This window comes from Lentinus tigrinus, assembly GCF_003813185.1.
Source record: "Lentinus tigrinus ALCF2SS1-7 unplaced genomic scaffold L226scaffold_8, whole genome shotgun sequence".
Lineage (NCBI taxonomy): Eukaryota > Fungi > Basidiomycota > Agaricomycetes > Polyporales > Polyporaceae > Lentinus > Lentinus tigrinus.
This window is the reverse complement of record NW_027137917.1, coordinates 1,381,068-1,405,639: the sequence shown is the minus strand read 5'-3', so window position 1 is coordinate 1,405,639 and position 24,572 is coordinate 1,381,068. Positions and strand designations below refer to the sequence as shown.

At 55.0% G+C, this 24,572-nt stretch overlaps 10 protein-coding genes across 10 annotated transcripts; 4 read left to right on the top strand and 6 right to left on the bottom strand.

Moving 5' to 3' along the window:
- Nucleotides 1–1,258: 1,258 nt before the first annotated feature.
- Nucleotides 1,259–1,563, top strand: L226DRAFT_569958 (uncharacterized protein; the record flags this gene model as incomplete). The annotated part of the gene is made up of 2 exons (XM_067684373.1): nucleotides 1,259–1,414; nucleotides 1,474–1,563. 2 exons carry the CDS (start codon nucleotides 1,259–1,261, stop codon nucleotides 1,561–1,563), a joined length of 246 nt encoding a protein of 81 aa, XP_067537313.1.
- A 1,077-nt stretch (nucleotides 1,564–2,640) lies between these two features.
- On the bottom strand, nucleotides 2,641–3,367 carry L226DRAFT_569957 (uncharacterized protein; the record flags this gene model as incomplete). The annotated part of the gene is made up of 3 exons (XM_067684372.1): nucleotides 2,641–2,909; nucleotides 3,154–3,238; nucleotides 3,305–3,367. 3 exons carry the CDS (start codon nucleotides 3,365–3,367, stop codon nucleotides 2,641–2,643), a joined length of 417 nt encoding a protein of 138 aa, XP_067537312.1.
- A 489-nt stretch (nucleotides 3,368–3,856) lies between these two features.
- On the top strand, nucleotides 3,857–4,606 carry L226DRAFT_460425 (uncharacterized protein; the record flags this gene model as incomplete). Its single annotated transcript, XM_067675590.1, has 4 exons — nucleotides 3,857–3,925; nucleotides 3,978–4,171; nucleotides 4,232–4,281; nucleotides 4,341–4,606. The coding sequence occupies 4 exons, from the start codon at nucleotides 3,857–3,859 to the stop codon at nucleotides 4,604–4,606; spliced, it is 579 nt and encodes a 192-aa protein (XP_067537311.1).
- A 1,021-nt stretch (nucleotides 4,607–5,627) lies between these two features.
- L226DRAFT_460578 (uncharacterized protein) lies at nucleotides 5,628–7,196 on the bottom strand (the record flags this gene model as incomplete). The annotated part of the gene is made up of 8 exons (XM_067675598.1): nucleotides 5,628–5,671; nucleotides 5,731–5,858; nucleotides 5,920–5,984; nucleotides 6,046–6,547; nucleotides 6,603–6,772; nucleotides 6,831–6,968; nucleotides 7,024–7,088; nucleotides 7,151–7,196. The coding sequence occupies 8 exons, from the start codon at nucleotides 7,194–7,196 to the stop codon at nucleotides 5,628–5,630; spliced, it is 1,158 nt and encodes a 385-aa protein (XP_067537310.1).
- A 1,075-nt stretch (nucleotides 7,197–8,271) lies between these two features.
- Nucleotides 8,272–9,590, bottom strand: L226DRAFT_460788 (uncharacterized protein; the record flags this gene model as incomplete). The annotated part of the gene is made up of 4 exons (XM_067675610.1): nucleotides 8,272–8,681; nucleotides 8,736–8,828; nucleotides 8,878–9,022; nucleotides 9,081–9,590. 4 exons carry the CDS (start codon nucleotides 9,588–9,590, stop codon nucleotides 8,272–8,274), a joined length of 1,158 nt encoding a protein of 385 aa, XP_067537309.1.
- A 128-nt stretch (nucleotides 9,591–9,718) lies between these two features.
- Nucleotides 9,719–11,628, top strand: L226DRAFT_484626 (rhomboid-domain-containing protein; the record flags this gene model as incomplete). The annotated part of the gene is made up of 7 exons (XM_067677067.1): nucleotides 9,719–9,930; nucleotides 9,984–10,154; nucleotides 10,207–10,475; nucleotides 10,529–10,581; nucleotides 10,644–10,754; nucleotides 10,810–11,185; nucleotides 11,244–11,628. Coding segments are annotated over 7 exons (1,370 nt in total), but the record flags the coding sequence as incomplete, so codon positions are not given.
- Nucleotides 11,583–13,350, bottom strand: L226DRAFT_384812 (uncharacterized protein). Its single transcript, XM_067674420.1, has 5 exons — nucleotides 12,874–13,350; nucleotides 12,531–12,815; nucleotides 12,435–12,472; nucleotides 12,064–12,382; nucleotides 11,583–12,012 (listed from the first exon to the last, which is right to left on the bottom strand). The coding sequence occupies exons 1-5, from the start codon at nucleotides 13,249–13,251 to the stop codon at nucleotides 11,728–11,730; spliced, it is 1,305 nt and encodes a 434-aa protein (XP_067537307.1). The 5' UTR covers nucleotides 13,252–13,350; the 3' UTR covers nucleotides 11,583–11,727.
- L226DRAFT_559658 (uncharacterized protein) lies at nucleotides 13,247–15,454 on the bottom strand. Its single transcript, XM_067683310.1, has 4 exons — nucleotides 15,318–15,454; nucleotides 14,934–15,249; nucleotides 13,433–14,851; nucleotides 13,247–13,370 (listed from the first exon to the last, which is right to left on the bottom strand). The coding sequence occupies exons 1-3, from the start codon at nucleotides 15,320–15,322 to the stop codon at nucleotides 13,451–13,453; spliced, it is 1,722 nt and encodes a 573-aa protein (XP_067537306.1). The 5' UTR covers nucleotides 15,323–15,454; the 3' UTR covers nucleotides 13,247–13,370; nucleotides 13,433–13,450.
- A 1,403-nt stretch (nucleotides 15,455–16,857) lies between these two features.
- On the top strand, nucleotides 16,858–19,118 carry L226DRAFT_460616 (seven-hairpin glycosidase; the record flags this gene model as incomplete). Its single annotated transcript, XM_067675603.1, has 10 exons — nucleotides 16,858–17,183; nucleotides 17,235–17,355; nucleotides 17,419–17,594; nucleotides 17,647–17,764; nucleotides 17,817–17,910; nucleotides 17,963–18,061; nucleotides 18,134–18,570; nucleotides 18,637–18,806; nucleotides 18,869–18,886; nucleotides 18,953–19,118. 10 exons carry the CDS (start codon nucleotides 16,858–16,860, stop codon nucleotides 19,116–19,118), a joined length of 1,725 nt encoding a protein of 574 aa, XP_067537305.1.
- Nucleotides 19,119–19,798: 680 nt separating this feature from the next.
- On the bottom strand, nucleotides 19,799–24,142 carry L226DRAFT_559656 (uncharacterized protein; the record flags this gene model as incomplete). The annotated part of the gene is made up of 7 exons (XM_067683309.1): nucleotides 19,799–20,995; nucleotides 21,093–22,049; nucleotides 22,125–22,277; nucleotides 22,527–22,658; nucleotides 22,714–22,752; nucleotides 23,403–23,864; nucleotides 24,134–24,142. 7 exons carry the CDS (start codon nucleotides 24,140–24,142, stop codon nucleotides 19,799–19,801), a joined length of 2,949 nt encoding a protein of 982 aa, XP_067537304.1.
- Between the last annotated feature and the right edge of the window lie 430 nt (nucleotides 24,143–24,572).

Below are 24,572 nucleotides of genomic sequence, written 5' to 3'. Positions count from 1 at the left end.
TATGAAATTATCGCACACGTCACACTCAATATCATAAGAAGATAAGAACAAATGAATTCAGTAACAAACGAGTACTACGATACATGCATACAGAAGTGGGACAATACATGTACGTATACAGAAGTGGGCAGGCAGGCGAGCATGTGCATGGGCGGATGGGTGAGCTGGTGGACGAGCATGCGGGCGGTTGAGACTGTTGATGTACAAACTGACAGACAAGCGTGCAGGTGGACAGATGAATGAGCTAGAACATGGACAGACAGGTGAGTGGGCGAGCGAGCGAGCGAGCATGCGGGCGGGCAGTGTGACGGGCGAGGAGGTGGACGGGCAGGCGGGCGAGCAGGCGAGCGGGCATAAGAACGAGAGGGCGGCAAGACGAGCGGGCAGAAGGACGAGTGGAAAGGTGAGCTTACGAGCGCGCGAGTATCTGCGCGCGCAGGGGCGGGTGGGCAGGCGTGTGGTGAGCGCGTGAGTGAGCGGGTAAGCAAGCATACGGTCAGGCGTACCGGTAAGCGTGCGGGCGGGCGAGTAGGTGAGTGAGCTAGCGGAGAATTGTGTGATGAGTGAGTGGGCGAGCGGACGAGCGGGTAGCAGGACAAGTGGGAGGGTGGACTTACGGACGAGCAATTAGGCGGGCGGGCGGGCGTGCAGTGAGCGGGCCAGCGTGCAGTGAGCGGGCAGGCGTGCTGGTGAGCGAACGAACGGTTGTGTGGTGAGTGAGCGGGTGAGCAGGCAGGCGGGTGAGCGGGCAGGTGAGCGGGTGAGCGGGCGGGGCGAGGTGAGCAAGTGGGTGAGCAGGTGAATGGGCGTGCAAGCAAGCGAACATGTGGGCAGACGTACTTACGAGGTAGAGGAGACACCCAGAGACCAGACAGTAGGTGGAAATACGAGAGGAGGTAGGCCGCCAGAACTGCAGAGGGATGGAGGAGTGAGAGAGCGAAAAAAGACAAGTCGCCGTAGCCAGCGCCTTTGGGCCCGACAATCTCCGACTGTTCCCGGAGGTGCAGGGCTTACCATTTTGGGTGTTCTGGCGTCAAAGCCAGAGTCTCCGCTTTGATTTTCCGAGGCAAACTCCTCCTCGCTGGGTCTGAGACTTTGTCAGGTAATAGTTAATGGACTCGAGAATTGAAAGCATGCAAGAGGTTGATATTATTTTTGAGACCCACTACATAGCGCTACAGTGCACTACAATGCGCTCCAGCCCGCTACGCGATTTAGCAGCCGCTACAGGAATTAGACGCCGAAAAGCGTTTCCCTGATGAAGGTGCCCTACGTCTTCCCGATTGTAGGAGGACGCAAGGTCGAGCAGCTCTACAGTAACATTGAGGCCCTCGACGTCGCGTTGACAGAAGAGCACATCAAGCGGATACAGAATGCGGCGCCCTTCGATCCGGGTTTTCCTATGAACATGATGGTACGTTCCATCCGCGAACCGGGAATGTTCCCATTGCTGACCTCTCATATCTCTGCTAGGGCGACGGCACGGATTATGGCTTTGGATGGAAGATGACTGCTCATTGTGACATGTGGCCTGCTCGTCAAGCCATTCGCCCTACGAATTAAGGCTAATCGCTCTTAGTAGCTATCAATATAGACGCTTCACCCGTGTCTCGCACCGGGAATCTAATTACAGCTGTTTGCGAAATCAATGTCATTCGGACTCCGACTACGCGAGCGCGCAAACGACGCGATTAATTCAAAAAATTCGAGAAATTCGAGAGGTACCAAAGAACGCACTGTTTCTCCTACCTGAATGACACAGAACCCACCCTATATGCTTACGAGCTGCCTGCGAGCTTGAATGAGGTGAATAGTATGGTTGGATGACGAGATATGTCACCAGCAGGTCACCAGCTCATGGCCAGAGTTTGACTTCCCTTCTTCGTGAGCTGGTCACTGTAATTGTTTCTATATACATCGTAGTCTGGCCCAAGGTGCGTATAGAGATCAAAGTTAGAGGAATCTAGGGGTACATGCCTAGAGATCTTTGTCTGACCGCCGCGGTAAATTCTCGCAATAGGCGCCAAAGTGCCGCCAGGATGTTGTCGTCTATAACCACACATAGGCAGTGTTCTCGTCTCCAAGGAGTAATTGGAAGAGGTAAATATGAATATTACAGTATACCTGAGTGGTTAAATGGCGCCGAGTTGGCACAGAATTGCGTCTTGGAGACACCTTGCTCACATTATGAGCTGGATGCGCTATCTCATGAACGGAGCCATCTACTACCTTCATTCAACTTCACAGGCGTAACAATTTGTTCAAGAAATCCTTGTAACTGATTACGCCAGAGATAAAGGTCAATGGAAGAGGCGCAACTGAATTCTAAGACTCGCGACTTGGTGGCGCCTGGTGGCGCCTGTCCAGCGCTCCCTCACACCAGTGCTCAGCCGACTTCCTTCGCCCGCTGCGCTCTCAAATCTTGTCGGATTCCCTTCAAACTTCCTAAACATGTAGCTCTCAAGGTGCTCTAACGATCCATATAATTTGGTGTATGTTGAATGGGTACGTAGCCGTGAACAGCGCAGACACGGCTTCTGATTTTTTCGATTTTTTGGAATTATTCGCGCGCGCGTCGTCGGAGCCCGAATGACATTGATTTCGCAAACAGCTGTACCTCTCGCCTCCAACCCAAGTCCGTCATAGCGTCTTGAGTTTCCTCGTGCTACCGCTCGCCAACACATGGAGCCTATACGCCATGTCGATCGAAATAACGAGGGGGATGACAAGGTACGGAAAGTGCGCTAGGATGAGGATTCGCCGCTGGGCCGCTGTGATCGCGACCGCGAGCGGGCCGTTCGCAGGGGTATCCGCGATGGGCGTGCCGATGATGTCCCCTATCGCGGTGTACACCGTCGTGGCCGTCGACGCGCCCCAGATGACGAGAAGGGGGTAGATCGATTTCGTACCTAATTGCATAGGAAACGAGAGGTGAGTTGCATAACCTGAGTCTTGGGTAGGGTCACGGGGATCTGGAAATACCTGACGGTGATACGAGATTCAATGTCTCTCACTCGCATACGTGGATGTATGTCGACTCACGCTTCCAGCCGGAGCATCCACAGGAACCAAGTATACGCTTGGGCCATGCGCTCCCCGTTCATCCCCATGAGGCTCCCCATCATCGGATCGTTCGTCTTATCCATCCAAAACTCGTCAGGCTCGTGAGGAACTCGGGAAGTACACCCTCAGGGTAGAGGTACTGCGTGTCGATGAAGATCGACGTGGAGCCGTACACCTGCGGAAAACGCGAAGTGTTGTGAGATGAACAACTGAAGCACTGGAGTAATGTGTGACTACTCACGCAAAAGAAGATGAAATAGATGAAATCGCGGCGGGGCCGCTCAGAAAATGGGATGCGTAGCATAGATGTTGAGCCGTCGAGGAAGACGAATGCTGGGCTTCTGTCACACTGGGCCAACTGTTTATACTTACAAATAAGATGCTCCTCCTGAAACAGGAGTCCAAGATACGTGCACCACCAATTGGCGGGGGTTCATTCTACTGTCTGCATACTAGTCTCGATCTTGCAGGTTCTGCAGAGATATCTTCAATGCTGGATTCAGCTGCACAATCTCAGTCTTCTTACCTCAAACATGAGACGATGTGGTACTCACCAAGATTCACTGGACGCCGCACAAGCTATTTTACCAACGGTAGTCTAGTAGCTACCTCAGTCTGAGAGTCTTGAGTATTACGTGCACGTGATCGTCGCGTCGACGCGTAGGCGCGTGTCGCGCTGAACATAGTGCCAGCTGTGTGCGGCTCCCTCTTGCTTTTCATCCTCCAAGCTCCTGGATCCTGTACCTCTTCATCATACTCTTGGCTGCCTATAACACACTACTTAAGCTCAGTGATGCCTGTAACAACCCGTGTTCCCCTTGCCAAACGGCCCCGCGACCTGGCGTATTTCTTCTTTTTTCTCGTAAGTCATCCCACTCTCGGCAGCAGGCAGGTCATCTACTGAATCATAGTAGATACACATTCCTACCACCCTATTGGTTGATGCTCAGCCTCTCTATCCATCATGGGCCCCAAGCTTCCTGTCTAGCCTCCCGAAATACTATGTGGATATGTCGAACGACCCGCTGCTGGGGAGCGCGCTGGGGTTCTATGGTGAAGCACGACGGCAGACCTATAACTGGTTCCGGTGGTTCTTAATCATGGAAGTGTGAGTCCTCAATGATTCTGTTTGTTATCCCATACACCGACCTCTTGTTCGCATCGTCAGGTTCTTCCAGCTCCCTGTGTTCGTCCTTGCCCTCCGCGGACTATGGCGCGGTACGTCCCGTCCCCCGAGCTTCCTCCCCGTTCGCCGTTGAGCCTTCCATCATCGCTAGGCACTACGTCTATCTACCTCTTGCTCCTGATCTACGGCGCGTCCACCGCCACAACAACGCTCGCATGCATCGCCGATGTCGTCGCCACACCCGTCACACCCACGCCCACAAGGACACCCGTCGTAACCATCACTCCGGAGCAGCAGCTCCTTCTCCTGTCAAGCTACATCCCGTTCTTCCTCGTTCCCTTCATCATTGCGATCGACATGGCGTTCCGACTGCACAAGCTCGTTACCGTCAAAGCTGCCAATGTCAAGACGGACTGAAGCAATCCTGGACGGCGGTCGGTTGCGTGCGGATGATGACAGTGATCAAGGACTGAAAAGTGACGTCGCGAATACCCTAATGGCCCACACCTCATGCTACGCGCTATGTACACAGTATACCCGCTAGTCTCGCACGCGTAATGCATGCGAATCCAGGGTCACGGTCGCTTTGCACCATTTTCACTCTTGTCCAGAGTTGGACTCGAGAGCGCGGCCTGCAGGACGTGGACACTGGGAGTTGTGAGAGTCCTTGAACGAAAGCGGCCTGTCGGGGCCCCGCCCGTTGCTCGAGATGCGGGCAGCTATCGTATCTGGTGAGTAAAGTACTATACTGCCTGACCCCGAGTCATCCGAGTCCTCTTTGTGAACTAACCGACCCTCCGGCCGTGCTGCAGCGGTGTGTTGAAGTACGAGGATGAGGACGTCGAGGACAAAGACAACTCGAGCGTCCTAGGACGCTAGTATATCTTACACTAATCGGATATTCAATATTTACTTACTATACTTACGCTCATTACTTACGCGTTTCATACTCCGCGGGCTCGCCTTCACCTCGCCCGCGTTCCCTCTCCTTTTTCCTCAGTCGTTCTTCCGCCCGACTGAGGTATGCACTCGTTACCACTGCGTACATTACATCTACTAACTCATGTACCTAGCGTCGCTCACGCTGACACTTCATTACGGTGAACCCGCGCCACGCGAACGTGCGCACAGCGCCTTCGGGGCTCCAGCCATAAGCAGAGCAGAGTCTCTGAGCATGTCGATAGAGTTCATACACTCGTCTGCTGAAGGAGGAAATTGAAGTGACCCCTTCTCAGTGTCGCTCGTCTGGTCCCTTTCTTACCTACCATCCGAGCTGGGTTCCCATCGTATGAGCTGTCCGCGGAATTATGAGATCCTAATTAGAAGTTACGCGAAGAATATGCACTCAGACGGAGTCGAAGCGGTATGTAAGTCCATAAAGACAGAAGAACGACGCAAGTTCGACAGGTGTTGCGTAAGAGATGAAACGTTAGTGCGGTCAAGGCCGGACGTAAGTCGCCATACCCTGCAGGTTGCGACCATCTGCAAGGGAGAACACCATCAGCGACCCACCCTACCCAAAACAACGATACTGGACTCACTGATAGTGACACCTGCCGCACGGGCAGGACCCTGGACGTTCACACTGGCAACCTGTTTGGCCTTCGCGGGTCCGTCCAGGGAGAAGACCTCCACAGAAGTCGCGTTCGCACCCAGAACATAGAGGTAGCTGCAGTGAAGTCAGCGATGGTCGTCCGAGTCTCAAGAAGATGTCAAGCGAGAGCACATACTCCTTACCGCGGATCGTTGCGGTCTCGCTATCGATAGGAGAGGTGCCGGCAGGTAAGTTGTACGACTGCATCATGGCCCAGGATCAGCGATGCCTCGGCGGAGGATATTGCAAATAGAGCACGCACCGCGACGACGCTGCCCTTCAGGTTCCCGTCGATATGCACCTCGCGGATAGTGTTCCCGGCAACGTCGATGGTGTAGTAGTTCCCCGTCTTCGCGCTCCGCGTCGACCAACACGTCGCCATCTGCCCGTTCACCGCAACCGAGGAGTCCCTCTTCTTCCCGCTGAAGTCGACAATATCGAACCCGACGCCAGGGTCGGTGAGGAGGAACGCGTTCTCCCCGGGGATGTGCGTCAACGAGAACGCAACCATGCCCCCACTTGCGAGCGGGACCTGCGTCGCCTGCACGGACAGCGAGCCGTCCTTCTGGACATCCCAGACGTTGAGGTACCCCGGGGCGTTGTTCCCCTTGTACGAGGCGATGAGCTTGCTGCCGTCCTCAGTGAATGTGAGATGGGAGACGCTGCCCGGGGGCCCGTTTGGAGGTGTCGTTTGGTTCAGCCCGAGGTATCGGAGGGTGTTGGGGAGCTGGACGAGGCCTTGCTTCTTGTCGACTGTGAAGCAGCTGCGAGAAAGAGGATGAGTCCAAACTGTGGTGTGGGGAGGAGGGATGTGCGTACTTGACGCCGTTGATTGCTCCACCGTTCAGGACGCAGAGGTGACTGCCGTCGTTGCTGAATGCAACGGACATGGGGAATTCGCCTTCTGAAGATACAGGGTCGCCGATTGGTGTAAGCATAGTGGGCTTGCGGGGGTCAATGGCGAATAGCGACACCGTATTTGAGCCGGACTGTCCCAACCAGATTGTCAGCAATGAATCTTGACTTCGACAATGCAAGCACACCCACGTTGACAGTGGCGAGTACTCCGTTCTTGGCAGACACCTGGACAGATCCCTGCGAAAACATAGGATCGACGCCCATGTTCCCATTGGCGGTCACCCCATGCGAGCCACGACCGCCTGCTGCGACGGCCCTGTCGAGCCTCTGCATACAGACTTGAGTCTATGCATGTAACATTGTGGAGGAGAATGCAGCTCACGAGAGTGCCGTCTGAGCTGATGCTCGCAGTGATGATCATATTCTCGTCGGGCTCGTTCGAGATAACTGCAATGATGCACGATGAGAGAGAGCACGACAAAGGACTGGAAGACTGTGTGAGTGCTCACAGTAGACTGCGCCGTCGGGGCGACGCGCGGACGCCTTCGTCAACATCTTGACATAGGCTCGACGTTCGACGGCGGTGGCAGACACGGCAGCCACCGCGGAGAATACGCATGCAATGAAGGTGATGGAGAACTTCATGCTGAAGGACCGGGATATAAGTATAATGGTGAACGTGTGTAGAGTACTACCACACAGAGTCAGCAGGATTTGACCAATTGAGGATCGGGCTACTCACAGGAACTAAGAATGGGCGACTGCAGAAGGAGAAAGAGTCAATGATTGGGAGGAAAAGAGAACCGCGGAGGTGATGCATCCCAGCGTCGAGTGATGCAATATATACTTCCGCTGTACTCGCAGCAAGCGGGACTTCCTATACGTCTTACTACCTCCGAACGCGGACCAAACACCACGAGCGGCGAACTAGAGTCGCTACGTGTCGGTGGTATCACCACGAAAGACCTTCATGGGCGTCGAAATACAAGGCCCCATCAAGTGAGCGTCGAAGGCAAAGTCAGCAAGCGGTAAGCGAATTTGAAGGCGATGCCGTACTTACAGATCCAGTGCGCTGTGGCGGAGAGCGAACGGCGAACGCTCATGATAGGAGGTGCATATAACAAGCCGGACGAGCACCTTTGAACCACGGACTGAGCAGAACAACGCAAAAGGCAGGCATGTATGCCCAGAAGAGTTGTGTGTCTGTTCGAGACAAAGTCGTCGCAGTCGTTAGACCCAACGTGGTTTATGCGCCTGCTATGACTGTGGGTTCCATCAGCACGTTGTCGGGCGAGACAAGTACAGCCACTCGCCGATAATTGCTCCGGCAATGATCTCGCGACGAGCTGTGCCATATGGAGTTGTGGCAGGTTCTTGCCGAGAGGGATCCGTTCTCAAGTACGCCGATCGCTACCCGGACTTCGTACATGCGTACAAGCGAGCTCCTGTGATGAATAATCCAAAGCTCGCATACAGTGCTTTTCGGCGCAAAGCAGTGCTGAATACTTGAGTAATCCAGGTCCAGGTAATAGCGATACTGACTGACGACGACAACATACTCACCTTGCCTACAACCGAACAAGGTTAAAGTTGTCGGCGGACTGTTCAACGTCTCGCTTGCATGGTAGTCTTATTTCGAACCTTCGGCGATACAGCTTCCAATCCAGATCTCCACCGGCTCGCGTCCTGCACCCGTCCTTTCTCCAACGCGTTCGAACGTCACTCCAATGGCCTTTACCATCTCCCACAGTGTCCGCTCCTCTGAGTCGCGTTCCTTGTATCCGAGAACGATCGTTGGAGATCGGCCTGGTGGGCTCAGGTGAAGCAGTGCATCGAGCGTGCGCACGAGAGCGGGGAAAGACGCGGTGTTGTAGGTCACGTCCGCCATGACGATTGCGTCGAACCCGCCGTCTACCGAGCGCACGTCCTCTGGAAGCGGCTCATCCCAGTCAAGCTCAAGAGGTGTAGGGTGTGACGAAGGTGTGCTGAAGAGGTTTGCGTTCGTAGTAATGTTATGCTGCAGCAAAGGCAGAGCCGAACCTAGGATCCATGGTGAGCGAGGGTCAGTGTACAGGTGTCGCGAGGAACACGCACCGAGGTCCGTGGTCAGAATGTATCCATCCTTCTGGGTTGTCCGCGCAGATCGTAGTGCACCAAGTGTCAGAGAGATAATACCTGTCCCTGCGCCTGCATGGACTATCAGCACGGAACGAAAGATTGCGAGCGCCATGCATACCCAGCTCTATGATCCTGCGCCCGTCTGATGATAGCAGGGCATCTCGTGCCTGCGCAATGCTTGCAGGCTCTCCGGAAGCTCCATGGGGCGAAGACGCGAGCTCTACCAGCCAGGAACTCAATCCGACGCCGCTGTCCCAAACTTTCTAACCCGTGGCCTACAAAATTAGCAAGCCGACCGGACGCGTAGTTGCGGGGACATACCTTGTCAAGGTCAAAGGAGGTCTGCTCCCGGATTGTAAGAAAGCCATCTCTCTCAGGCTGCAGCGGGACCCGGTACACCCTCTCGATTTGCTGCTGCTTCTCTAGATTCCCCGGGCGTGCACGCGAGCTGAAGAGAATGGGCATAGACATCACCGGAAACGGCTTCAATCCAATATCGCGCGATGCGAGGTTCAGTATATGCGATCGTCCATGCTGTCGGGTAGTGAGGACAAGTCTGTACGACTGTCCGTCTCGGGCGCGTGGAGGTAGGGGTACCGAGAACTCCTTGAAGTTGTTCGACCTCCATGTCGTCAACTTTTGCGGGATTGTGATAGAAGGATATGGCTCAGACGAGTTGGAGCTGACGAGCGACCACGAGTAGTATATCTCCTCTTCTCCCGTGAAGTCCTCCGTCCGGAGATCGTTCGCGACTTGCGGTGTAAAAGTAACTGCGCTTGCGGGAGAAATTTGGGTGGGCGGGGGCCTCAGAAAGAACACGTAGAAAAACATGCTTCGGTGTTGTATGCGGCGATATGAAGTGCTTCCGAGGCGGCGAGCGTGCGTGGACGCTCGGCGAGAACGTCGAGGACGGAGGCAAAAGCGACGCGCTGCGCGCTCACTGTCTCCCACAACCGCCCGCATGCTTTGGACTCTACGCTCATCACGAGCTTGGTCTCTTCCATGTCGTCCTCCACGCTCGTTCTCGACGCCCCATAGTCCTCGTCTGGTACGCTTTCTGAGCGAGGGCGCACCCAAACATCCGTCGTTCGTTGAGGAAGTCACGAAGCCAAGGCCAGTGCCGTCCTTCGCAGAGGCCGTGCGCAAGGTCCCCGTCCGCAACCAGGTCTTGGTATGTGATTCTAATGGCTCTTATACGGCATCCCAGTCACGCATATATTTCAGTTCGCAGTAGCTGGGACAGTCGGCGCGTTGACAATCGGGGCACACCTGACGAATTATGACCTCTTCAAGTGGTGGGCGTACCTGAGGGCTTCGCCGCAGGGAGGGTATGACAAGAGCAGACCGCCAACGTCGGAGGAGCTGGCGCGCGTGAAGTACTTTGCATTTGGTCGAGTGAGTCTCTCGTCGTTCACCTCATGATCACCGACTACATGCGCCTCTCCAGCAATTGCAAGGCGCGCTGGCGACGCTCAAGTCCTCAATCGACCAGCTCCCCGAGACGATGAAAGCCATGCTGACATATTCGTACGTGCAAGTCTTCCAACCTATCTTGAATGCGACGGAGGGGAAGCGGATGTGCTGGGCTATCGGCGCCGTCAACTGCGTCGTGTGGCTCGCGTGGCGCGTCCCCCGCTGGGGTCCGGTCATGATGCGTAGTTTAGCGCACAACCCGTTGTCGGGGCGATCATACACGCTCTTCACGAGTATGTTCAGGTACGTTCTCCTAGATCTCTACTTCTGAAGCTGGGACTGATATCGTTCGAAAGCCACGAGAGCTTCTTCCACTTGCTCTTCAACTGCATGGCGCTCGCGAGCTTCGGTATGCCCGCTCTCTCAAGATTCCCTACTCACGGTGGCGACTGATGATGTCCCATTCTTCAGGCGCAGCAGCAGGCCAGCAACTCATCATCCAGTTCAAGAAGGTCGAGCAAGAACGTGGCGCGCTCTCCGAGGCGTCGCCCAAGTGGCACCTGCTTGCCCTCTTCATCTCCGGTGAGTGCGAAGTCATCGGTACAGTGAACGCATGCTGACATCTTCCCGACGGAAGCTGGCCTCTTCTCTGGACTGGTGTCTCACATCGGACACGCTCGCTGGCAGTACCCTAGGCTCATTGCCCGGCTTCAAGCCCAAGCCACCGCTCCCGCTGTCCGCACGGCCGCGTCGACTTCGAGTGCAAGGGGTATCGCGTCGACTGTGGCCGAGTCAGCGACTGGTGCAACAGCCAAGGCCGTGAAGGCCGCTAATGAAGGAAGCTCGTCTCTGGGCTCGTCAGGCGCGATTTATGCACTGTTCGCGATAACCGCCCTCGGATTCCCCGACTCCGAGATCACATTCGTCATCCCTCCATGGATCCCCATCAACAGCCAGACTGGATTCTATACTCTGGTCGCGATCGACGCTCTTGGAGTCATCCGTGGGTGGAGGTGTGTAACTTTCCCGTTGTTAACTTGGACTGAGCTGACGACGGCTGGCACCACTCAGGTACTTCGACCACTTCGCACATCTAGGCGGAGCGTTGTTCGGCATGTTCTGGTTCAAGTATGGGGCCGAAATCTGGTACAATATCCGGGTGTGGGACCTCCCTGCCGCGTTCTACCTCCACGGCCATGGGACGAAACTGATGACGAAGGAGGAGGTTCAGTCGCGGAGGGAGTCGTAGAGGTGGTTGTGTCGTGAGTATGAGGATATAGATCATGTAGTGCATCTAGTACACTCCACTCTAATATAGCACTGATATCATCATGAGGGTGTTGCAAGGATGCGGAGGCCAGGCTGATCCCGTTACAGTATTTACCGATGAACAGGACGATGGGGGAGATCTTTGGAGATGACTAAGAGGTAGTCTTGTTGTCGATGGAACGGAGCGTAACAGTCATTCGTCACGCTAGCAATCACTACAAGGACAAATGACAAACACTAGAGCCAGAGAGCGGCCGGATAGTAAGACCAGACGCAACTCCCTGTGTCATGATGCAGATGTGTGCGGAGGTAAAGGGGGAGGTTTGGGCAGAGCGGGAAGACCGCGGTAGAGGTACTTCGCCGTGCGAACAACATGGCGGCAAGCCCGATACATCCTGCCGGGGAAGAACTCATCCCGGTACAAGAACCGTGAACGTAGTATCCGCTCGGAGAGAGAATGAAGCAGCTCTTCAAACCGTTTGAAGGCCTCGTCTATCGTCGGTCGCTCCTCGGGAACTTGGCGTGTCATGTCTTCCACGAGAGGTCTCAAGAAGTCTAGGCTGCGGCTCTCCTAGATACATGGTCAGCACTCGAGGTTGTCAGTCGGAAGGGGAAGACGCACATCCATGAACCACTCCCTGATCATGTTGCCGAGGCAGTAAATGTCGATCGCAAACGGATTGGATTCAGCGCGCGAGGGATCCTTGTACTCTGGAACGGACCTGTCGCCGCCAAAAGATACCGGCGCGACAAGGCCTTCCCCTGGAGAGAACGTCCGCGACAAGCCGAAGTCAATAATGTAGTATCTGGTGGGATATTCGGTGCGAGTGCGCTGTTTGACCTTGCCCTTGAAATCGTAACTTTTCCACGGGCGTCGAAGATGAGGGATCTTCGAGAGTAACGGCATAGGGTCCATCAAGATATTCACCATCTGGATGTCGCTAGACGCTGACGTTAACGAGAGTGGCGATGAGGGAAGGCATCGTACCTCACCAGTGCGCGACGAGGTGACGGTGCATGAATTGTAAACCCTGCGGGATTAAATGTGATCCTGTGGGCACACGGGGAGTACAGCGGGTTCGAACTTACCTCGAACAATTGACGGAAGCACTCTAGGGCCTCTCCAACAGTAGCGTACTTGTACTTGTGGATGCGAACAAGATACGGCATTACCAGGAACACAACGTTCTCGTCCCACGGCGGATGAAGAGTCTCATATAAGGGTATGGCGTAATTATGGGGGTCGGATGCAAGGGGTTCTTGAGAAAAACGGCGTATGGTGCTCTCTTCGAAGGGGGTGAGGCGCTTGTTCACTCTTTTGATGGTGACTATGCGGCTATCCGACACTCGAACGGCATCCATAATCGAGCACCACTTGGGATCCGAAAGGTTAGTATAAGCGGATGAGACGCTACTAGTCAGCGGGGCTTACGATGATCGTTACTCCATCCTCGCATTGAAAAAACAACTTTTTTGACTCCAGCCAAGACGGCTTCCAATCTTGTCGATAGCGAGGACGAAGCATGTAGCCAGCATCAGCTAGCCACTGCTGGTGTTCTCGCCAGAAGAATTCGTGCTCGAACAGACCGCCTTCGGTGTTCTTCCAGTAGAGAGGATGGTCTTTATGTGGGTCCTCTTTTTCAGGCGGTTGAAACTGTTCCATGATAGTGGGTGACAACTTGAAGGCAGATATATCAATGACGAGGAATGTGAGCGGGCGAAATCGGAGGCCGCCACGTCGCTGTGGTTTGTGGGCGCGCGTGGGAAAGCGCCTCACTTTGGAATGTCGATCTTCCCATGCAGCTGCCATGTTGAGTCCTTGGAACTAGGACATACTTGAAGTACGGAAGTACATCCCTTGTCTTACTTATAGTTACGATATGAGCCCACATGCACTCCCATCTATTCGAGCTGATATTGTGTGCCTGCCTAGCAACACAGTGAGTGCTGATTTAGATCACGAACTGAGTCATAGACTGGGATGCACGCACCACCTCAAGACTCGTCCCCTAGCCTGTCTCGGTCCTCTGTCCCACTCTTCCACGTTGCAACGCCTCGACCTCATTCCACACTTCCGCCATGAACCTGTCCTGATCCTGCTCCCTCGGCATATACCTCAGCCCCGCCATCTGCCGCGATTGCCGCACATCCAACTTCGGAAACACGCCGTCGAGGAACCGCGCGACTTGGGCGGGACGGTCCCCAAATGGGGGCGCCCAGTGCGGCGCCAGCAGCAGCTCGCGGAGGGGGTGGTTGGCCCCGGGGCGAGTGAGGACGGACGGGAGTGCCCCAACGACGTCGAGAGGGATCTTGAGCATCAGTTCGACGAGGTGCGGGCAGTGCTCCGCGAAATGGAGTAACGTCGTCAGCGAGGGCTGCTCTCCAGGTTCGAGCGCGCGTCCGGTTGTGTGCACACTCAGCGACTTGAGGTTACCGAGCGAGCGAGCGAGCCTAAGCATGCTCTCGTCCAAGCATGAAATTTTGATGTCAGCGGATGCGTCGTAGTGCACGTATAGGGATTCGAGGGAAGTTAGAGAGAGGCAGGGGGATATCATGTCGACGAGATCCGCCTCTAACGGGTTGTCGAGGTCCGACCAGTTCTCCGCAGCGACAGACAGGGCACGCAGCGTGGGAGCGATAGACGACGACGACAAGTCTGCGAGGATGTTGGAAATGTCGACGGGGATTGCAGTGGACCACCTGTCTGCGCAAATGGAGAGCTCCTGAAGTTGCGGCGCCTGCCATGTGCTGCAGATCACAGGGGATAGCTCCTCGAAGTAGCCGGTGAGGCACAGTTTGCGTAGATGAGATGCAGTGAACGTCGCAGGGATACCCGGGTGGTCGTCGAGGCCGCCGACGATGCAGTCTAGCTCCTCGAGGGCCGGGGCTGCGAGGAGTGTCGGCAGGTCGCGGGGAGCCACTTGCATAGGTGGACCTATATCGCACGGGGTGATGAAGAAACTGCGGAGATTCTGGAACCTGGGGACCGTTGCCATGAGTGCAGTGACCACGACCTCGGGTACGTCGACCGAACAGTCGAATTCGAGCGTGCGCAGAGACGGAGCCGAGTACGGCAGGAGGGCTTCTGGGGGACTGGTCGCGTCGAGCAGAGAGGACCACGTTCTGTGACTCTCCGGAGTGTCCCCGTGGATGATTAGGTGCAATTCCGTGAGGGATGACGTGCAGAGCATTGGCAAGAGGTCGCGCGCGTGATTGAAGTAGTGCCAGTACAAGCACTGCAGCCGCGGGAGGAAGCTGGAACGGCCATTGCGAAGAATGAGGGCATGGATGAGGTTGCCGTCGGAGCCTGATGGATTCACGCCGAAGTATGAGAGCTCACGGACGAAGCTCGCGTAGGTGAGGAAGCGCTGCCACCGTGCAGGGTCGTCATATGTCTTCTTCTGAAGTATCTGTGGGGTGCGAGGTATAGCGAGGCACGTGAGTCAACACGGGTGCCAAATCTCCAGATTCATGGACATCGACCATGCTCACTTGCTTTACAAATTCAGTCCGCTGCCCAGGGTCGGTGTATGGATCGAATGATGGGGGCAGCCCGTCGGGTAGCAGAACTCCCCAAAGTGGGAGAAGACTGTCCAAGTCGCGCCATACGAAAGGCAACGCGACCTGGGAGAACAGTTGGCAGGTGAGGGCGATACGTTTGCAGACCCCCTGGTCCGCAGTCTCGTCCGCAAGCACCGCTTCGAGGATCTCAACGGTATACAATGCTTGATGACAGGCGTTGGGTGGCATTATTGAGTGGGGAGAAAATGGGGTAATGGAAGAGAGGTGACCTGTCGGGGCGCGATGGCTTGTGAGAGTAGATTGTCATGAATCAGTAAACGCGACTGTGATTAGATCAAGTTAGTGTGTACTCACCCCATGGGCTCGAGTCAGAGATGTGAAGCGATGTTCACGAATCTGCCAGATCGAGGCACACACATGACAGTATGTAACGGCATACCTTGACAGACTGATCCACCGATGGCTGTCAGACGGCCATGAGAGACATGCCTTGTCTCCCTAGTCAGACGATTGGAGATTCCATTGACGGATGGAAACATGCCGTACATCTGTATCATTATGAGAGATAACGTACCTCAACAAATTCCAACGCGTCCGTCGCAGTTGCTGTCCTGGCAGCTCTGGAATCTCCTTCCATTTCTCCCTTCTGTGCTCATAATTGTCTCTTCCTAACCCTCGTTCACCTCACTGTACTGTTTGTTGAGCCTTTTCTGCTGAACGCGCCGTCTTCTGCTGCCCGGCCCCCGAAGGAATGCGCTGACTTTTCCAATCGAGATTCAAGCCATAATCAAAACATATCGGGATTCTTGTATAGCCGGTTGTCATTCGACGAGAGAGAGAAGGAGGAGGGGTTGGGGTTCAGATACTTGGAAGTTCGAGGTCGACAAGGGGTCGATAGTAGTAGCGCCAATCGCAGTGCGCACAACTCCCGGTCCGCGTTCCGAATGAGCGCTTCTCTCAGAACCCTCTCGCATATGCGCAGCACAGTAATCCGAGTTCTCCTCTGTTCTATCGCGTTAACCACCACAGTACACCAAGAGAAAGGAATGGTGAGAGGCATCTCTTCTAACAGTAGGCGTGTACTTGCAGACTGTCGAGAACGGAATCATTAAACGTAAACCGCGATATCCTCGGTCAAGACCATATGAACGCCCCTTGGACGCTCTTGGAGATGAAGCATCGTCCTTCGCATTCTTGTCCTTGTGAGTTTGAGGTCATGGACCAGGAAAATCTAGTAAGCACCCACTAGTACTGTCACGGACCTTGTGGACAGCAACGAGCACCCCCTTCAACGTAGGCGAAATATAGGTGATTCTGGAGAACGATCCCACGCGGGATCTGTTGTCGCCGGCATCTGGCAATACAGTTCCATGCAAGCATTCAAACAGATGGCATGGGAGACACAGTGGCCCATATGTGACCGTAAGGCTTTCAAGATCTACTGTACCTTCTCTGTGAGCGACCTCACTGACTTGCCCCTGATATCCACGACCAGCCTGCCAGTCGACCAGTGCCTCCCACCTGGAAGATACTGAATGATCATGGCAAGGAGAGACATTGCAACGAAGAAGTGGCGATAGGTTCCTGGACGGCTCCATGCATCTGGTATCGGCCTCGATCGCTCAACATCCTCGGCAGTGGCAGTTCCCACTGATCTCTTGGCACGGCGGCGACATAGGCGACACCACGCGACACATGCGGCGACACACACACTCCGTGCTTCCTGCCACCTCTCCGTCCCCGTCGTCGACTGGATATTGAGTCTTGACGACCTCTTTCATCGATCCTTCATCCCACTGGCACTCGACGACTTTCCTTCCTTGCGCTCAAGTTTGGACCTTACATGAACTCGTCATAGCGGAACGCTCGGACCGCATCCCATCAGCCTCTCGACATGGACGCGTTGCGGAAGAAGCGTGTCTATCGTCTCATACCCCTCGGAGTTGTCGCGACATGTTTGCTATGGGGTCTCATGCAACTGGCAACCCCCTCGGGTCCCGAGCCAGATCGGCCTTGGTTGTACCCTCCGCCCCCGCACGATCACCCGTTTAGGCATCCGCCGCCTCCACCTCCATACGGACCCGGGCCCAAGGAGCACACGAAGTGGTCGTCGCGAGCGGACGCGGTGCGGGATGCCTTCCGGCATGCCTATGGCGGGTACGTGAAGTACGCGGGATCAAACGATGAGCTGCTTCCGGTGAGCAATCGTGCGGTGGACAAGTGAGCAGTGTTCCATACATCCTGCGTTCCGTGACTCACGTTCGGCGACAGCTTCAACGGATGGCGCCTGACTCTTGTGGACAGCTTGGACACTATGCTGCTCATGGGACTCCACGACGAGTTTCGTGAAGCCGTCCCCATCCTAGCGAACATGACTTTCGCGCTTGAAGAGGTAAGCCGTGTACCTCCCAACTCTCGAGACTCCCCCTTCCTGATCTTCTGCTCTGTACCCAAGGGATCCTATGCACCGTTCTTTGAGACCGTGATCCGTTATCTCGGAGGACTGCTTTCCGCATACGCGTTGTCCGGCGAGCCGATTCTGCTTGCCCGGGCAGACGATCTGGGATCCATGCTGCTCCCTGCGTTCAACACCACACATGGCCTCCCCATGTATGCTGTGAACACTGTCTCGTGAGCGATCTACTTCCGACCGCGCTCGTCTGATCTGACAGCCTAACCTTAGCGGCAAGACGAGGACCGGGTGGACGGGATCCGACATTTTATGGGCCGAAGCGCTCAGTTGCCAGATGGAGTACAAGTACCTTGCGCATCTGACTGGGCGCAAGTACTACTTCGACAACGTATGCCATTCCTTGCCACCACGAGTGCCGGAGACCTCTGATCCCTGAGTAGGTTGAGCGCATCATGGAGATCATGTACACTGCCGAGTTGGAAGACGATCAGTTTCCCACAAAGTGGTCCGTGAAGACTGGTATGCCCTCTAATGGTACGTATGCTTGCCTTCAAGCTGTGCACTAGCGACTCACTGGTACCTACAGATCAGTTCTCCGTCGGCGCGTTCGCCGACAGTGCACACGAGTACCTGCTCAAACAATACCTGCTAAGCAGCATGTCCGAGCCCAAAGTTCTCGACCTCTGTACGCACCATCCCCTCCCACATCCTCGCTAATCATACTGAACCCTCACACATTACCCTTAACATTCCACAGACCTGCGCGACATCTCCTCCGTCCTCCGCAACCTCCTCTACATCACGCCAAACCGGCAACTCCTCTACGTGACTGGCGCCTACCGATCGGCGCCCACGCATACGCTTGAGCACCTCTCCTGCTTCCTCCCGGGCTTGCTCGCGCTCGGCGCGCACACCCTCCCACTCGCCCCGCGCACCCGGCAGCTGCACCAGTGGGCCGCGCAGGGCCTCGCGTACACGTGCTGGATCACGTATGCGGACAGCGAGACGGGGCTCGGCCCAGACGAGATGGCCATGAAGCCCGGGACCAAGTGGCTCGACGCCGTGGATGCGTGGGAGCGGAAGGGGAGGCCGGGTGGCGTACCGCCTGGGCTTGCGGAGGTGCCCCCGGTCAGGGGGCAGCAGGCGCAGAAGGACTATGTGGAGATGAAGACGGGGTATTTACTGAGACCCGAGGTAAGCGGTTCCTTTTGGCAGTGTATGGGCGCGGATGTTGGTTGATGAGCATCGGCATATGTGCAGACTGTGGAGAGCTTCTACTTGATGTGGCGGACGACGGGCGACGAGGCGTGGAGGGAGCGCGGGTGGGCGGTCTTCCAGGCGATCGAGAAGGAGGCTCGGACGGAGAGCGGGTATGCGAGCCTCAGCTCGGTGACGAGTTCCCCAGCCCCGAAGAAAGATGAGATGCCCAGGTAACCCTTCCGTTCAATAACCGACTAATGCGACTCATGTTGACTTCCTGTTTGTGACGTAGCTTCTTCACCGCAGAGACGTACGATGGCTTCCTCCCTAAGTTCATTTTAGATCGTTGACGCTGACTATGGCTCCGCTCTTCCAGGCTCAAGTATCTGTACCTCCTCTTCACGGACGAGGACCTCATCCCGCTCGACCGCTGGGTCTTCAACACCGAGGCGCACCCGCTCCCCGTCTTCGAGTGGTCCGACTGGGAGAAGGAGCGATACGGGATATCCGGCCCGGGGAGTAGTCGGAGGCAAGTGCTGTGACTATGATGGAGAGGCTGACTACATAGATGTACTGCTGCATACCCTGGGTAATCTGAGGATTCGATATTGTACCTTCCCGGCGTGGATGCCACGTTCCACAGGGACCACAAAGTTTACGAATCTACACGGGCATCTTCATCGTTGTGAGTGGAAATTGTAGTCTTCAGAATACCAGGCTGCTCATAACGAACTTCAGTGATCCCTCGGACTTCCGCGTTCCACAACCTCAGCTGGTCACTACCGTCGAGTCATTTTCTCGGCGACACACCCAGTGAGTTGTATGTTAATCATTATCAAACTTTGCACACCAAAGAGCCCGCTGGAACGCCGCAAGGCATATGAAGGTTGGGTGGACGTGTGTGCTAGATCACAACGCTCTTCGCGAGTGGTGCATATGTTCTATCAGGACCCGTACGATACTCGCCGCGGGTCCTGACTATATTAATGCAGATATTTGACTATGTCAACGTCTGGAGCACCTGTTTCGTTACCACGCGGGACAGTTGGCTACTTCTCTCTTATGTATCGTATCTCATCAAGTCATTGTTGTAGTGCTACAGTACAGTACAGATATGCAACTTGTTCTCTCATCGCACAAGCGCAACCACTACTCATTATAATTGTTATAGCGTCAGTCTCCGCTGCAAGGAGGGACCGTTCAAGCTCAAGGCCGGCATCAGTTATATCCGCGTTGCAAGTCTGTCCGCTAAGGTCCCTGTGTTCCCCTCCACGACACTCAAGACGCGCACCACAGGTCCGATCGCATGGTGGAGAAGGCGTTTCTGTATCTCCAACGACTCCCAGTCCGCCGAGTCCCAAATCTCCAGCATCATCTCCAGTGCTGCTTCTGCGAAAATCGCGGGCACACGCCAGTGGTTGCCAGTGAGCTGTCGCACGCCATCTGTGTATAGGGCGCACTCCCGACAGTGGGGCTGCGGCCGCTTTTTCTTCAACAGGGCATAGTATCGTGAGGATACGATTCTGGTCAGGCCGATCGCGATGTCCTCGGGGCTCGCGCGTTCGGGGCGGAAGTGACGTATGGGGTCTTCCTCATCACGCAGCTCGTCAGTGCTGTATAGATAGAGCGCTGCCATGCTGCCAAGAGCACTCCACACATAGCGTCGTATCTGCATCGGAGTCCTCGTAGGGCGACTTCGGATGAGGGCAAGGAGGTACTGAATCATGGCATGTTCGTTCTCGCCCCGCGGTAGCTCGTCTGGGTGTTCGAAGAATGCGAGGTATCCTGAGATACAGATGAGCTCGATCAGGAGCTCGTGCATCTCGGAGTAGACGTGCGAGCCGTAATTCAGCTCTTCCGTGAACTTGCAGAGGAATGGGACCCAGACATGTCGCAGTGCGAGTGCCATTTGGTGCGCAGGATGTCGTGTGTCATATCGCCTGAGGAAGGCTAGGGTCTTCTGCCCCGGGTGTCCTTGGACTCCATCGACGAGGATTGGGCGTGGGCCAGAGAAGAGGGTGGTGTACACGTAATGCACAACAGGGACCAACAGGTCTATATGCACGCAGGTGTACGGCGATGCTAACAGGGTCTCCAGCAACTTGCGAGACCTGACCGCTTCGCTGACCATGCGAACCATATCCCTGTCCCATCCGCCCATTTCCCGAACGTCTGAAGTGAAGTGCAGCTCTCGGGTGAAGGCGTCCTTCACGATGCTACAGAACGCCTCACGCGTGAAAGGCTGGAGAGGTCGCCACCGTGTCTCGTTGGGGATAACGGGCAGAGCTTCAACGGCAGCGACGAAATCTGCCCCCGTAGCTACGATAGACTCGAGGTCGTCCGTATAGATCAAATCCGTAGGGATGGGACTGTTGGATTTTGTGAGCGAGCGAGCGAGCGCTTGCTCGCAGCGTAGCACCTGCGACGATTTTCGTGTGCGGACGGGCGCCTTATGCCCCATCCGTTTGCCTCTGTACCACGATGCTACCGTACAGGACAAGCGGAAATCTATCTACTTGCTTCACTCTGACGACGCTCGACGGTTTGCTCCAACAGGGACCCTGGTAGAATGGCATCCACCGGGGATCCTTCAGGTACAGAACGACGATCCGACAGACTGCGCGATATGTCCACCGTCGGGTAACCATGTCCATCGTGGTTGACTCCTTGGCCCGGGAAGTTGAGGTCTGCTCCGGCGATGTCCTACGCTTCGCGGGGGATACCTGAATAAGCAGATACTTCAGGATGCTGAACACAGTTGCGGTGAGAGACACTTTCGTGTCTTCAGGTCCTGCCCGATCAAAGAACGAGAGGTACGCAGCTATCCGGGTGAGGGAGACGAGGATCCTAGAGAGACGGTGTGTGGCAAATTCTCCCTTAATGAGTTTCCTATAGATGTCGTCCATGAAGAGGCCATATCGCGATTTTGATTGCAGGGCTCGACACAGCTCGTTGTGCCCGACCCACATCCCGGGAGTTGTGTTCCAGAGCATGCCTTCCAATGCCAGGACGACCGTACTCAGGACATCGGGATCCTGGTTGCATGAGAGCAAGTCAACCATAGAGCCAGCGAGGTCTCGCATGCCCCACTCCGGAAGCCGAGGCACCAACGGACGGAGCGCGACACCGTTGGTCTGGGGAGACAAGGCCCATGAGAGGGCGCAAATGCCCCAGCAAATTTGGGGAAGAGTGGCATCGTCCATGGGGACGCGATGCATGACGTTCAGCAGCACTGTTAGCCAGTACCGTATGTCTGACACAGAACCACCTGTGGACGCAAGGGCGAAGCCGTTGCGCTGGGGCCGCGCGGCATCGCAAAGCGCGAGGTAGATGACTGTGTTGACAGCGGGGACGAGGTCCGAACGTGGTGCACTACCGGCTGTGGTAAAGTTCATGAGACGTCGGAGGAATTCTTCAATGAGCCTGTTCCCCCCAAGACGGGTCCACTCAACCGCATGGTCGCCCTCGGTCAACTGCACGGAGAGTCGAACGGTGTGAGCAGCAAGGGAGAGGGGTAGTTCCCGCAAGTCACGGAGAAGATGGCTCACGAGTTTGAGCGAGTCGTTGGACAAGACAGCGTCGAGGTGCTGGTGAGGGCGTTGTACGAGGAGGAAAGGTGTGCCATCTAACACGGAATCGTTCGGTATGTTCATCTCGCTGAACTCTGCGCCGTCAACCTCCGCTTCAGTGACCCTGATTGCCTGAACCATGGTGCGCCTTCCGGCGGAATCAGCCGGAATCCGGCGGAAGCAGGCGTCAATCACAACTAACAAAGTTTCTTATGTGCATCTTATCCCTGATAACTATCGGAGACGCTCGCTCTCTTTGCCTCTCCATGGTCGTCCTTCTGCAGGGACACACTGTATGCTTCAGCGGTTCATGCATTCAATTAATTCCTTCTTTCAAGCAATATATGATATTATTACAGCTGGTCGCCACAAGCTGCTCACTTCATTGAAGTGCTTGAACCACTTAAGTGTTACGAAGAACCGCTTAAGTGTTACGAAGAACCGCTTAAGTGTTACGAAGAACCGCTTAAGTGTTACGAAGAACCGCTTCCGCTTTGTGAAGAACCACTTCAGCTTTTCAAAGAATCACTTCATTTGTTGTCTGTTGCGTCGGCGTGAACCATCTCACTTGAATGCTGGACCACTTGTAGCAGATAATAATCTGAGCCTGAATGGTAATATAATCTGAGCTTGAATAGTAATAAGGGGGGAGTGAATAAATTAACAAGTATAAGTAAATGAAACAATAAGTAAATAAGAAATAAGCCTTCAGCATAGGAAGCTCTAGAAAGTAGAACCACTTAAGCGGAAATGAGATCACCTGAAAAACAAGCAACCAATTAAGTGGTTTGGAATAGAGAGACATAACTGCTTCAGCGGAAAGGTGCAACCACTTCAAGGATTGCCTGAAGCGGTTCAGCTAGAAGAATAACCACTTAAGTGGTTGCGCGGTTTCACAACCTCCATAGACACATATAGGAATATGCATTCCAGACCACTAGCCGCCAACGTGAGCTAGTAGAGGAACCAGTTCAGGCATAGAAGAACCGGTGAAGCCTCTGCGGACTTAGAGGGATGGGCAAAGGGTGGTATATGGCCGACAGCATACAGACTACTTACTGAGACTACTACGGGTTTCTTACTGGTCTTATCTTATCAACCGGGCCGATCATATCTCCCATCATCCGCCATCATCCGCCGGAATCCGGCGGAAAGTGCACCATGGTTCAGGTGTTCTCCAGTGACCAGGGTTCCCAGGGTTCGAACAACGGATAGGATTCTGCGACGACGTTGATCGCTTAGTTCAGCCTATCGTACGTTGTACCAAGACCTAAAGAGGTCTTCGAGCAACGTGAGCCCCCCGTTTTCGATAAGCAATTTGCGATGTCGAACTAGGTGAGGGAACCGCATGAATGCGTAGGCGAGGTCCACTCTTCGGGTCAGACGACCGGCATTGTGTATCAACCAGATGAATACGCGAGCGTCCATGAGGCTGGTATTTTGCGCAATGTATTGCTCGTCTTGGTACCGAAGCGACGCTATACGTAGTGCGCCGTACCTAGGCTTCTCCGCTTCAACGTAGCTCTTGCTCTGCTGGAAGTCCGCCACGGCTATCTTCAGAGTACGCCGATTGAACGTCCGAGGTGTGCGGAGGACCCGAACGAGGTAGCGGCAGATGGTGGCAATGGACTCCCACACAAGCTTGACGTTGACGAGGAGCGTGTCGTATGCAATAGCTAGGAGCTCGTGACCAAGGGCAATGAATACGGTTACAGAGGTCTTGAAAGGACATTCGGGATAGATGTAAGACAATAGGTTTGTGATGGCATACACGACTCGGAGGAAGGTGGCGATGACCAAGCATCAGGAAAAACCTCCCTGGCCATTTTGCGCCATTTTGCGCTAATAAGCGCGAGTAGTGATAATTTGCATGGGTTAGCAAATGAGCGATAATTGGAATGGTGGTCTGCTAACGTAGCAGTTGAGCGACATTTTTGTGACATAATGACAATAGATTCGTGATAATTATCAGCTCATTAGGAACACACTGTGAACATGGTGACTGGGATTTGTGGCAGTATCCGTTACTGATCACACAAGATAGAGACAATAAAATCGTCAATGCCATTGTTGAAGTACATAGATACATGTATATAACGACAATTGTATCGATACTGAGGGCGACAGAGCAGGCTGGCGGAGAAGAGGGGGGGCAGGTGACGTGCAAGAGCGCGGGCGAGCAACATGCAGAGCGCGGGCGCAGACAAGAATACAGCCAGGCGAACGGGGTAGACGAGACCATGGGCGGACAGACAGGAGCGCAGGGGACAGACCAGAGCGCGGGCAGGCGGGCATGAGTGTGCAAGGTGCAAGGGTGGACGACAGCAGGGGCAGGCGAACGAAAGCACAGGGGACATGCAAGATCACGAGCAGGCTGGTATGAGCGCGGAAAGGTGGACGAGAGCGTGGGCGCGCAGACCGGAGAGC

What these genes read in the sequence shown, in the direction of transcription:
- L226DRAFT_384812 (XM_067674420.1), bottom strand. Translation starts at nt 13,251, where the DNA reads ATGGCAGCTGCATGGGAAGATCGACATTCCAAAGTGAGGCGCTTTCCC. An exon ending in CGTCACCTCGTCGCGCACTG is followed by an intron (nt 12,383 to 12,434) that starts GTGAGGTACGAT and finishes GTCAGCGTCTAG; the next exon opens with CGACATCCAGATGGTGAATA. An exon ending in TCAGGGAGTGGTTCATGGAT is followed by an intron (nt 12,013 to 12,063) that starts GTGCGTCTTCCC and finishes CCATGTATCTAG; the next exon opens with GAGAGCCGCAGCCTAGACTT.
- L226DRAFT_559658 (XM_067683310.1), bottom strand. An exon ending in GGACTGAATTTGTAAAGCAA is followed by an intron (nt 14,852 to 14,933) that starts GTGAGCATGGTC and finishes CGCACCCCACAG; the next exon opens with ATACTTCAGAAGAAGACATA.